This window comes from Ursus maritimus, unplaced genomic scaffold (assembly GCF_017311325.1).
Source record: "Ursus maritimus isolate PB19 unplaced genomic scaffold, ASM1731132v1 scaffold_13, whole genome shotgun sequence".
NCBI lineage: Eukaryota > Metazoa > Chordata > Mammalia > Carnivora > Ursidae > Ursus > Ursus maritimus.
In genome coordinates this window covers 58,572,048-58,585,240 of record NW_024423675.1, presented here as the reverse complement: position 1 = coordinate 58,585,240, position 13,193 = coordinate 58,572,048, and the positions used below count along the sequence as shown (strand labels likewise).

Below are 13,193 nucleotides of genomic sequence, written 5' to 3'. Positions count from 1 at the left end.
ACTCGCCTGAGTTATAGAAGGTCTTTTCTCCTTCCCTTTTCTCGCCAGTGTGTCCAGCCCTTTTAATGAAGAAAATATACCCTTCTTGTTTCTTCCTCGCTGGGTCAGTGAGAGTGTTCTTTTCCGGAGAGCAGAGTCATCTCTAGAACATACCTAATAAAAAACACAATTTTAAAAATCTTTAAACATATTATTTGGGTGACGGAATGAACCGTTGCCTCAACGGAAGCCCTGCTTACTGGAACCATGACGCTCTGCCTGAAAACTCCCGTAAGTCTGACATTCCAGACATGCATCCACCATAGGGCGATCTCCTATCTGGATATCGCATTATCGTGACAGCATTCAGATCTCTGCAGGGTGGGCAACATGACCCGCAGACCCCCCAGGCTGGAGCTCATACTAGCCACAAAGCCAGCCATCCAGGAGCCACGGTCGAAAACCCAGCGGGGCTCTGTGCAGTATAGACAAAACCCCCTCGGCTCAGCCTTTTCATTCTTCACACCCTTGCTGCCACTCCTCAGGGATTTCCACCTTCCTGACTGTAGGAAGTAGAGTAGACAGGACGGCAGATGCCGATGTGAATATTTAATAACTGTCTACATGTAGCTGGGTTCCTAGAAGCAGCAGCAGAGAAGCCAGGACTCTCCAGAGCAGGCTGCCTCCCACCCTCCATCCCTGCAGCATCCGGCCCCTGGGTGGAGGTGGGGATGGGGGTGGGGGATGGGGGTAGCCCTGGGCAGTACTGGGTTAAGTCACAGGAGAGCTGAAAGGCAACCAGCTGGGAAAAGGTGAGCGTCTGCAATCCTCCCTGAACGCCACAAACAGCCTTTCCCAGGAACTTACCAGAGCATGGAAAGAAGAAACCGACAAGATGCCCAGCCTGCCGAGGGCCAGCTTGGAGGGGCGGCTGGCCGCAGCGAGGAGGCTCTTGGGGTTTGGCAGCTCCCCGCCTTGTAGGCTGGCCAGATAGCAACGCATCCTAAACAGATCCATGTGAAACTTCTCCAGGTTCTGCTCCCATTGCTGGATCTGTTTAAGAACGAACAGGGATCATTGAAATGAAAATGAGAAGTTTTCATGGATCCAACTGAAAATATGATCCATTTCACAAACTTCAAGGAACAATTTGTTTCAGCTGGGGCTGCACGGTTGCAATGAGCCTTCCCCGCTCACCACCCCCTAAGCCCTCCTGCCCCAAACACAGTGGGTCAGACAGCACTGGACTTCATCAGGATGGCCCAAAGCAAAATCAAACAAAGCCGGTGGTCCCCACCCAAAACCACGCCAAAACAGTCTGACCCCTGGAGAAGTCCAGCACGCTACGCCGTGCCAACTGAAGGCAGGATGCACTAATGTAAGTCAGCTGCTTCACTTTAATTTCCCCACACACTGCCAGCCTCTGATCTTAAACCAGATTAACCGAACTGCACACACACAGATGCTGGATAATGGACACACTGTCTTTACGTTGCTGTGCGTTCTGAGTAAAATGACTCAAAGCCATAAGCAGCCAATGGACTTCGGGGGTAAAGGCAACAGAGCTTTTACTCCTACTTTAAGTGCATTAGAGAATAATCACTAGCTATACATCAGAGCGAAATTAAAACACATTTTTACACCACTGAAATGTCTACGTGCTTCTTCAAAGTACAAGTTATGAATTGGTAAAGGAAGATAGTCAGATTCTGAGGGCCACCTTCCCTCCTTCCAAGGATCAAACATGTTTACCTGTACGTATTACCTTTAAAGATAAACCAAAAGGTGGAAAAGGCTCGAGAAACCTTCAGTGGCAAAGCGGAAAGCTGGCCTTGCCACGGGAGTCACAGCAATCTCCGCATTCAGGAGAAGGTGTGCAGCGAAGGCTTGTCGTAAGGATGCACGTGTCACATCACTCGCACCAGCGGCACTGCTGGTTTGGCCACGGTTAGCCTCCAAGCAGATTCTAACTCTTCACGGCAAACTTTCCAGGTCAATCCTTAATTCCGGATAAACGATATTTTGAAGGATCTCCAACCTTCAACATTATGTTCCCTCAGTCTCTCCCGAGAGAAAAGCAGTACGAACTCTGGCTATTCCTCACCACCCCCGCAAGTTCTCCGGATCGATTCGTAGGAAGGTTCCCGTGCACCTTCTCTATGTGGAAGAAATACAGTGGCTACCAGATCTAAAATGATCTGTTGATTCATCATGGTCTCTCAGCAAAACAATAAAGTCCCAGAGTGCACCGAAAATTCTCCATCTCTGCGGCAAATTTAACCTTCTGTAAGCTTCTGTCCATCCGCAGTGGCAACGTGATGGCCACCTGGCGTCAGCCTCTCAGGAATACTAGAATGGACTGTTGGCTTTTATCAACGAACATGCCCAGGCCAGATACGTGAGGAATCTACTCATTCAGTGGGAAGCTTAGGAAAGTTTACGTTTCAAAAGAAACTCGAGCAATCCTGGTTCATAGCCTTAGAGTGAGGACCACTGCTCTAGACTAACAAACCCTCCGAACTGAAAGTGCACATCTCTCCTTGATCCTGCCATAGTAGAGAATTCTAGAGTCTAGAAGTAACAAGTGGTTCTTACGCAACCATACACTGACACCTACCAGAAGCTGTGAGCCACAGTGAAAACTATACTCCCAGCACCGCCTCTCAAACATGTTCTCTAGCTGATTCACCATCACAGACGCATTCTTTTGTCTTCTAATAATATCCAGATGTTTCCAGATCCGGTAGTGTATTAAAGCGTATCCCTCCTTTCTACCTCCACATGAAACCGTCTTTTAAGATCATTTCTAGGGGCTGTGCTGGGCATGGGGGCATCAGAGGACAGAACACCCATCAGGCAACACAGCAGAGAGAAACCCACCCCATCCGTGGTGGAACACAATGACAAAAACAAAGTAAAACAACACAGCAGAGAGAAACCCACCCCATCCGTGGTGGAACACAATGACAAAAACAAAGTAAAACAACATCCCGGTCTATGCCGATCATGAGAGATCAGGGAAGAGGACACTCCTATATTTTCACTGAATTCTGCAATTTACAAAGTAGTTTTAAAGGCATTGCTTAATGTATTTATGTGATGACACATCAAAACACCACCAGTAAAGACAGTTCCAGCTCAGTGATACACAGGCAGTCTTAACATCTTGTCAGAAACGCTGTGATCCTCTTCAGCATGCCTAGACATCTCCGCCCAAAACTTGGGACAAAACTCGGGTAAATTCAGGAGAAGAAAATGGAGTCAAATGCTAACGTCATTTGGAAGGAAGAAGAGCTTACGGGACCCAGAGAGCCTAAAGCAGACCACACAGACATGAAGAAGTTCATTAACATATGCAATTATGTTTCAAGAGAACTAGTGTCTTAATCAATACTGCACATGGCAGAGGTCATTTTAAAATTAAATTTCGTGAAAAATGCAAATGAGAAGGGACTTTATGACTTCTCCATTTCAACAAAGCTTCCCATGTTCATCCTGACTCAGCCTTTGCGATGGTTCATCCTATATGTGTCAGCCTGACTGGGCCACCGGGTGTCCAGAGTTGTGGTCAAACATTATCCGGGGTGTTTCTACGAGGGTGTTTTTGGATGAGCGTGATGTTTAGATGGGTAGGCTGAGTAAAGAAGATGGCCCTCCCCAGTGTGAGTGGGCCTCACCAATCAGTTGAAGGCCTGAATACAGACCACAAAGGCTGACCCCTCCCCAAGGAAGAGAGAATCCCTCCCACCTGGTGGCCTTCCAATTGGGATATTGGCTTTTTTCTGACTTCGGACTTGAACTGAAGTATCAGCCCACCCTGGGTCTGGAGTCTGCCAGTCTTGGAATAGGAAGAGTACCATTCTTGAGTCTTGCTGACTGACGCTGCAGATCTTGGGACCTGTGTGTCTCCATAATCATGTGACTGTGTTCGTTATAACAAATCTCTTTATGCATATTCTTTCATACATCCTCTTGGTTCTGTTTCTCTGGAGAACCCTGACTGATCCAGCCTTCACCTCCACAGCTTTCTACAGCACAGCCAGTCATCATCAGCCACACAGCTATTCCATATTTAAAGACAAGATTTCTCTTGTTTTGAAGGTGTGGTTCTTTCAGAAAGGATTTGCCATGGAGGGTAAATAGGATTTGCGGTTGGATAAGAAACAATGAAGTACCCGATTTTTCTTTGACAGACTCACACCGAGGTTGTAGAGAAGGAACTGGGAGAATACCAGGTGAAAGTACGGTGAGGACACGGATTCAGATGCTTGGGTTACTTGGAGGGAAGAGGGAAGCAAAAAGGGGGATCCACCAGCTCAAAACAGACCTCATGACACTGAGAAGTCTGTGAACACATGCAGTGAGCTTGCACAGGCAACAGGATTACCACACCTTCGTTTCTCAGCAGAGGAAACGCAGCCCCCAGAGGGGAGTGACTTGACCAAGCCACCATAATAAGCTCACCCTTCCAGACTAGCAAAGGCCTGAAACAGATCCTGAAGTGAGCAACATGTGGGAATAAGTTTTTCTCAAGCACTTACAATGCAGCCCCTGAATCGCAGGCCCCTCACTCATAAGGCAGATGTCTGTGGGTTCTCTGAGACCTACCACAGCAACTCTCATGTAAAATTTCATTTAACTGTCACCTTTATTTCTCCCCACAAATCCCCAGGTGTTCAACAAGGAAGGATATAAGACTATCTACACTCTCACTTGGGTGTCCTATTCCTACCGAACATTTTGTATTTCAGTCTTCTACCAGCCTTGATGTGCGAAGTTCAGCCCAAGTTTTAAGGAATGTTTTGTTTTGTTTTGTTTTTTAAGATTTTATTTGAGAGAGAGAGTGAGCACGACAGCAGGAGCAGGGGGGAGTGGCAGAAGCAGAGGGAGAAGCAGACTTTCCACTGATCAGGGAGCCCAATGCCAGACTTGATCCCAGGACCCCAAGATCACAACTTGAGCCGAAGGCAGACACTTAAACAACTGAGCCACCCAGGTGCCCCCAAATTTTAAGCAATGTTAACAAAAAAGATAAACATATTTTATAACTATCCCTCAAAAGAGGAGACAAAGTAGGAGATATACATTTTTACAAATGTAAAGGGAGACACAGAAGACAGTTTTGTAGCTATTACAATTCTACTTTGGGAAATTCCCATCACCATCATCACTAACACAGTAATGTTATCTGACATCACATTAATCAGGAAATTTCTGGAGATTTTTTTTTTTAACATTATCAAACACTAAAATGCCCAAAATCAATTCCCTTAAACCAAGACCATTTTTCCCTTTTTTCTAAATTCCTTAAATACTGATCATTGTCCCTAGACATTTCTTGTTTTTTTAAGATAAATATCAGGACATAAACATTCAACTTCTATGTAGACAGAGCTTTTATTTCTTTTAACATCTTGCACAAAACAGAAAAATGACATGAAGAAAACTCACTCTAAGGAATTAATTTCCATTGCAAAAGAAAAAAGTACTAAGAGCAAAATGAAGGAAGAAAGCTCCCACTTGTAAGCACTGTCGCAAAAACAGTGCAAAGTTTCCCCACTATTGCTAATACAACTAGTCATTTAATGAGCTCAGAAACGTTATGGTCTGCTGTAGAAAGTGGGGGGGGGGGGGGTGAGGGGAAGCCTAATGCTAAAAATAACAGATGAATAAGTGATACATAAAAACGATGACAAGAACATTCCTGCCACACCCAACACTCCTAGAAAAATATTTTCTATCATTTAGTCATTTGATCACAGTATTTGGTCATTTGCCCCTTACAAGGTCTGTCCTAAAGATCATTGGTTTTTCCTTTTTGGTAAATAGGATGAAAACCTCCTCTTGGTTTCGGCTAACGTCGGGATCTCAGGGTCGTGAGGTTGCATCCCACGTCGGACTCCGCGCGGAGTCTGCTTGAGACACTCTCTCCCTCTCCTTCTGCCCCTCCCCACCATGCTCTCTCTCTCTCTAAATAAGTAAATAAATCTTTAAAAAAATAATAATAATTTTGGGGCACCTGGCTGGCTCAGTCAGTAGGGCACAGGACTCTTGATCTTGGGTTGTGAGTTTGAGCCCCACCTGGGTGCAGAGATTACTTAAAAATAATATATATATTTATATGATAAATAAAAATAAAAACTAATTCCAATTTTATACAAAACCATTCATCGCATGATTAATCAGCAAGCACAACACAATCTTATTCATTACTGAGAGGCAATAGAGCCCCATGGTTAGGAATGCACCTTTGTGGTCAAATCCCAGCTCCGCCACTGGCCAGCTGTGCCACGTTAGAAAATGTATTTAACCTCTCTCAGGGTCTATTCTGTCACCCACCAACTGAGTGACACACACAACTTTACCTCACGGGGTGACCATGAAATCACACATGATCATGGGCCGAGACAGGAGCCCTGGTAAATAAGCTCACAGGCCACAAGGATGGGGAAGGAGGCCAGAGAGAGGATATGTTAGCTGGGAATGAAAGAGGGAAGGCCTGGAGGAAGGAAGCCCAGAGCGGGCCTTGACCAGGGGTGGGGCCCACAGAGGAGAGCCCAGTGTGTCACAGGAAAGAGGACGGGAGACAGAGGCCCACTCCTACACTATTTCCGGCAAAGCACCAAGGACACAGAAACGGAAAAGTGACAGATCTTTTAAGAGCTCATATTTCAGGCCAGGAGCAGCCTTCTACACAAGCGGATAATCAGAAAACAATGTGATAAGGGCAATGATAGAGACCCCAAGAATTATGGGGTATAAAAGAGGTCCCTGCAGGAGTGGGTGGAAGGGACGTCAAGGGCAGCTCCCTGGAGGAAGCGACACCTAAACTCTTCATCACAGATGAGGAGGGATGAGCCCAATGAGGGCCAGGGGGGCAGGGCATGTCTGTACATGGACGTGTGGCCTATATGGGTCTTCCCTGCCTGAGAAAAAACCCAAAGAAAGGGGTGGAACCTGCAGAAGTTTGGCACGGCTAGATAAAGGGAGGAGAGGTTCTCCGGCTTTATCTTACAAGCAGTAGAAGCCACTTACAGGATTTTTAAATTGGGCAATCACATGATCAGATCTGCTTTACAGATGCAAACCCTCTGGCTTGTATGGACGATGCATCTGAGGAAGGGGAAAGGAGACAGCCTCCGCAGCGGTCCAGGGAAGGGAGAACACAGTGGAACTCACCCTCCATCTCTCACCTACACACCGTGTACCTGAAAAATCAAACTGCCAGGGTGCACGGCAGTGTTTCACTCTGCCTTTGCGCTCAAGCTGACTCGGCCTGCCCTTCCCTTCTCCATTCCTCTCCTGACTGACTCCTCACTCTTCAAGAGGCAATTCAGGCATCCCTCCTACAGGAAGTCTTCCATGACTACACAGGAGGCTAAACTCCCCGTTTGTCTTCCACAACACTCTGGAATATCATTTGCTCCAGAGTCACTAAATTTTGTTGCAATAATATGCTTCACTGACTGGCACCCTGCTAGACTGAGAGCCCCCGAGGGCAAAACAGCATCTTCTTTGAATCCCCCTTGTGTGCACACTTGCCTGGCCCAGAGATGCTCTTACTAAATGTTCACTGAGCTAAATGGAATGCCCGGAACCTCCATCATGCGGCCTCATCTCCTCAGACCCCTTTCACCAACACCTCCCTCTCCAATGTTTCATTCCCCAAATGGCTTACACACACACACACACACACACACACACACACTCCATGTCGTATTTTCCTGAAGGCTTCCTTCACTTTGCTCCCCTCCCCCCACCACAGTTTCCAATTGCCTAGATTCAATCCATCCTCTTTACCAGTTTGAAACTTTGAGTAAATAGTTAAAATGAAGCCCATGCTTCACAAAGCCCCGAGGCCACGGCCCCAGCCTGCTGCTCCCACTACATCCTCTGCCCCATTCTGACCGCCTCCCCCCACCCCCACCGGGGCCTCAGAACCACTGAGAGGTGAGGCGAGAGGGTGAAATACACAGGCATCTCGAAGCCATGGGGGGAGGGGAAGCCAAGACTGCCAAAGGGCGGAGAGGTTTTGTCCCTGTTTACTTGTTTAAAATAATAAAGAGGAAGGAAAATAAAGTACTAACTGGGCTTAATTTACAGCTCTTCCTCCCTCAGAACTTCAAAAGGAATCCAACATGTGGACGGCTGCATGGTCTGCTCTACATTGGATACGCTCAAAGGAGCACTGCGTCGCCCTGCCCATCCCCCCCCCCCCAATCTCCAAAGGCCGCGGGACAAGCCATGGGACCCTCTCTTTCAAGCAGAGTCCCGCGCCAGCCGTGAAGCTCCCGTTATTACTAGGATAGTGTCCTTTTATCTCTGTATTTGGAAAGGGTGCCCACGATGATATTCTCCACCCAAGCACTTCAAAGAAAGTCTGTTCCAGAGCCTTCATCGTGCATGATGTAATGTACTCTGTAAGTTCTGCTCTTATTAGGCTATAAATGACTCTATCTGAGGTTCTGGGGGTCTCTGGGGGAAAGCGCTACATAAATATTTTCTCTTATGTACAATAAAATATAGCAACGTTGAGAGTTTTAAGTGGTAAGTGGAGAAAGCACTACTGCTCTTTTAAAGAAGTTTTTCAAAGGTAGTTTAGAGAACACTACACAGTTTCGGGATATTCGGGAGATCGTGTTCTTACTGGTCTTGATTTTGAAAACACCTCTTTGCCTCTGTAGCTTCACAACACATTCTCTAGTCAAAGATCATCTCATAAAAATAAATCTAAGCATGGGCATTTTTATCCCCTTCACGTTTCACACTCTCTGAATCTGCAAGTAAAGAGCTAACAGCTCTGTTTACAACCATCTGGAAAATGAGCAAAGGACAGCGAGCACAGCAAACGTAATTCGCGGCCCACCGCAAAGACCTCTGGGAAAACAGGACTCAAACTCAACCTTAAAAACTGCCGATACGGTGAGGAGAATATCCTCAAGAGGAATTCCCAAAGATCAATCCCAGTGGTTTCTTACCAGACAGGTACAAGCGCAATATGAGAAGGTAGCTGCGTGCACGGCAGGGGGAGGGGACGCCGGGGAAGGAGGGGGTGGGGGAGGGCAGGGAGAACTGAAGTGAAGACTTAGTAGTATCAGGACAGTGTGCCTAAAGTAACTGAAGCAATGCTTCTGACAAAGAATGCATAATGTGCTGCAAGTAATAATTCAAAGAGCTTCTCTTCAGGCCACCCAGCCATCAGAGACTCTTGGGTATGTGTCCAGTTTACGTGAAAGTCACTCCCCTCCCAGAGACATCATAAATTAATCGTTTGTCAACTATAAAATACACTTAATGAAACCGCATGTAATGGAATAAAATTACATTTAATGAAAACGTGTGGGTTTTTTTTAAAGTTTGCTTGAACTTCCTGCTGCCATAAAAAGGAAAAGGGAAGCAAAAGGGGTGGGGGAGGGACAGGCCAGGAGCCTCTGAATGTCGCCTAATTGTCCTTTTCTCTCCCTAAACCTAAACTTCTGGCATTACATAAGGACCTGAAGATTCCAAGGTGGACATCCCTTCAGAGGACGAAAGTGTGGCTCCAAAGCTAAATTTTAGAGAGCGAGCAGAAGTTAAAACCACATTCCTCCCATACGACCAGCCGGAGATTGTTTTATTGGGGCACCCTGAACACTCTGAGGAACACGAATCCACGAGTTTCACCTCTGAGGTCAGACAGACTATCACGGCTCCTGGATCCTAGACATTCAGGACCACACATGAGCCACTGTACGTGGAAAACTAGGATAACCATTTCTCCTTCGCAAGCTTTCTGGTTTGCCAGGCAACCTGGACATAGTATCACCCAGACTGAAAGCTGGGTCAGCACCTCACTCTTCCCCGACACGAGCAGGATCCTATCGGAAGCAGGCAGAGGGCAGAGAGGACACAGGGTGAGCTCTGGGTGGCGGCACTTCCTCTGTAGTGGTGTTCCCCCCAAACTCTTGAACACCTGCCACCTCCCCACCTTCCGCCTGGCACCCCCTCCTCAGTTCCTTGTTAATCGGTAGTCTGTAGTCCACTAGCAGGTACTCTCTAGCTAAAGGGCATATTCTGAGAACAGTTCAATTCAGGAGTGCAGGGCACTCTGAGTATTCTACGGAACTACAGAAATTATACACTCTGAAAAACGTTTTCCATATAAACTGTGAAAACTTCGGTAATGTCCCTCTGCACCAGGCCCATCCAGACCAGTGCCATCCCGCCCACTAACTGCTCTCCCTGTGTCCATCTGTCCTCCAAGCCACCGCGTAATTAATCTTCTAAAGAGACGATGTTCGTCCTGCATTTAGGAAGAGAGATGCCAGAACTTTCACGGCCACGTGCCTAAGGGCTTAGATGTGTGAGCAAAGGAAAACAGGTATTAAAAAGCTGCTTCTCCTCCTCCAAAATGCGAACAGCCCAGACACGAGCTATTTAATTATGACATGAATGTGGAACGAGACCAGAGAAAGCATTCTCTTTAGCACCTTATCTGTTAAAAACAGAAAAAAATATATACTGTTTTTTTGGAATCCACAGTTGGGAACAGCTGTGTCACACCAAACCGTACTTCCCAAAGCCACCCCCCGTACTAGAATCCTCTCTAAGCTTCTAGTGGTTTTACACTATAAATTTTGGTCTGAAAGGGACAACATGTGAGAGAATCAGCCGGGAAAGAAGGAACTATTCAATATTACGAAAAACAACTTGGTCACAAAATATTCCATTGGATTATATAAGACAACCAAAGATGGTAAAGCCTATCATATCACCAATGTCACAACAATGCTTCTATTAAGTTCCTGAAACAAGAAGCCACAGAAACAATCTCCCCCAGAGGGGCAGAAACATCGCCACCAACACACAAGTAAGCAGTACCTGGTTTTCTATGGCCTTCCTGTTCTTCGGGTCGCTCACTACGGACAGCTGTAACTCCGCCATCTTCTTCATCTTGCTGTCCATATCTATCTTCTGAACGAGGTTTTTGGTCTGGTTCTTCAGCAGCCGAACCGTGTCCTCTTTCCCATGCTTCTTTGCAAAAAGGGATGCGCAAGCTGAATGTATGGCAGTGACCCAATTTTCCAGATCTGTCTGGCTAGTGGCCTAAACACAGGGGGGAAAAAAACACCTATTTGGAATTGTTTTACCACAAAGCCCTGGACAGAGTGGGAGGCTGGGCTTTGATGTGCAAAACCCAAGAAGTACCTTCACTTCATAAATACTGTTTAATTTCAAAAACACACACAACCACTCAGCTCAGGTTCGCTGGCTTCCTGGACTCCGGAGGGTCTGAGACAATGCCCAGAGCACAGCAGAAATCATCACGCAGCTCCGAACAGGACAGGACGACAAACTACAAACAAACTGTAAGCCAAGAGCAGAGGACTAAGCCAAACACCAGGGTATGGCCACTCAGCTCAGTGTCGCCACAAGATGCTTTTTTTTTTTTTTTTTTAAGATTTTATTTATTTATTTGACAGAGATAGAGACAGCCAGTGAGAGAGGGAACACAAGCAGGGGGAGTGGGAGAGGAAGAAGCAGGCTCCCAGCGGAGGAGCCTGATGTGGGGCTCACGCTGGGATCACGCCCTGAGCCGAAGGCAGATGCTTAACCGCTCTGCCACCCAGGCGCCCCGATGCTGTGCTTTAAAAGGTGCTCATCTTCGTAATTTTAATAGAGCGAGAAAATATTAGGGTTTAAAATGTTAAACTCTGAAACCTGGAAATGAAATTTCATCTATGGTATGCAACTAGGAAATCAATAAAAGAATTTGGGGGGGGGAGTACACAGCATTAAAATAGCTGTCTTTAAGCACTGAGGATATACATAAGGGTTCTTCTTTTTCTACGCTTCAGTTAACTTCAGATACAATGACTATACGCAATTTTCACATAAGAAAAATATTTTAAAAATAAAGCAAGTTTGAATAAAGCAGAATGGGCAAATTATTACGATTCTTAGCAAATTATTATGATTCCGCTCCCCCGATGTCCAGAAAAACCACACACATTCAAGCTATGGGTTGATCTTCCAGTGATCTCTGGGATCGTACAATAGGACCTACTGAGAAAACTTCTTAGAACTAAGGATATTTTTGCCTGAATCACAAATTACTCATTTCACACTTGCCCCTGAGAAGTCCATACAGATTTTTAGTTTTTTTTCTAAAGCTTTTATTTGAGGAAGTGAGAGAGCACAAGCAAGGGGAGGGGCAGAGGGAGAGGGAGAAGCAGGCTCCCCGCTGAGCAGGAAGCCCAATGTGGGACTCCAAAACCAAGACCCCGAGATCATGACCTGAGCTGATGGCAGCCACTTAACTGACTGAGCCACCCAGGCGCCCCAGTCCATGCAGATTTAATCTAATGTTCTTACCCTCCCTACAATTCAGATTAACAGCAATTCATGACTTGGCTTTAAAGCATCACAGAAAGTCTAAGCAACCGTTCCACGAAGAGAAGGAAAATCAAATCTCAGGCCCTGAATCTTGTAAGTCAAGCTGGGGACAGCAATAAGGCTAGAGGCCCAACAAGTTTATCTAGTACTAGCAACAGGAAATCCTGTGCAGAGAATTCTAGATTCCCAAAGTCAGCAGAGAGAACACTATGCTGGGCTCCTGAGAGTGTCCAGGACCAATGTCACTGAGACACCTGAACCAAGGACCTATGAGGTCTAAGGTCAGATATACTCTGCAGCCCAAACTGGGTCTACATGCAGCACTGGACTTACGCTGGGAAGCACTTCAGAAACATACTTCACTTCCACCTCTTTGGAGTTCATCAATAACAGCACCAATAGTTAGAATTTCTTTAGCACTTAACACATGCACATTACTGCAATCCTATAAGCTAGTGTTACCCTATTGGCTGAAGGCTCCAAAGCTCAGAGCAGTTAAGTGCTCTGACAGCACCAGCTCCAACAGCACCAGGGTCTCACCCCTAAGGCTGACACCGACACCAACGGCTTGGCACCCCGCCATGCTCTCCAACTTTGCATTTGCTAGAAAATTGCTCAAAATCCTAACGGCAGGGGCGCCTGGGTGGCACAGCGGTTAAGCGTCTGCCTTCGGCTCAGGGCGTGATCCCGGCGTTATGGGATCAAGCCCCACATCAGGCTCCTCCACTAGGAGCCTGCTTCTTCCTCTCCCACTCCCCCTGCTTGTGTTCCCTGTCTCGCTGGCTGTCTCTCTCTCTGTCCAATAAATAAATAAAATCGTAAAAAAAAAAAAAAAAAAA

General features: G+C 46.4%; 1 protein-coding gene across 1 annotated transcript in view; it reads right to left on the bottom strand.

Moving 5' to 3' along the window:
- The window catches only part of TIAM2 (TIAM Rac1 associated GEF 2), a 107,386-nt gene that overhangs the window by 80,307 nt on the left and 13,886 nt on the right, over positions 1 to 13,193 (bottom strand). The window contains exons 5-7 of the mRNA XM_040627995.1: positions 10,840 to 11,064; positions 847 to 1,032; positions 7 to 153 (exon numbers count right to left, since the gene is read on the bottom strand). Of these exons, the coding sequence (XP_040483929.1) occupies positions 7 to 153; positions 847 to 1,032; positions 10,840 to 11,064 (558 nt within the window). The remainder of the gene's footprint in view (positions 1 to 6; positions 154 to 846; positions 1,033 to 10,839; positions 11,065 to 13,193) is intronic.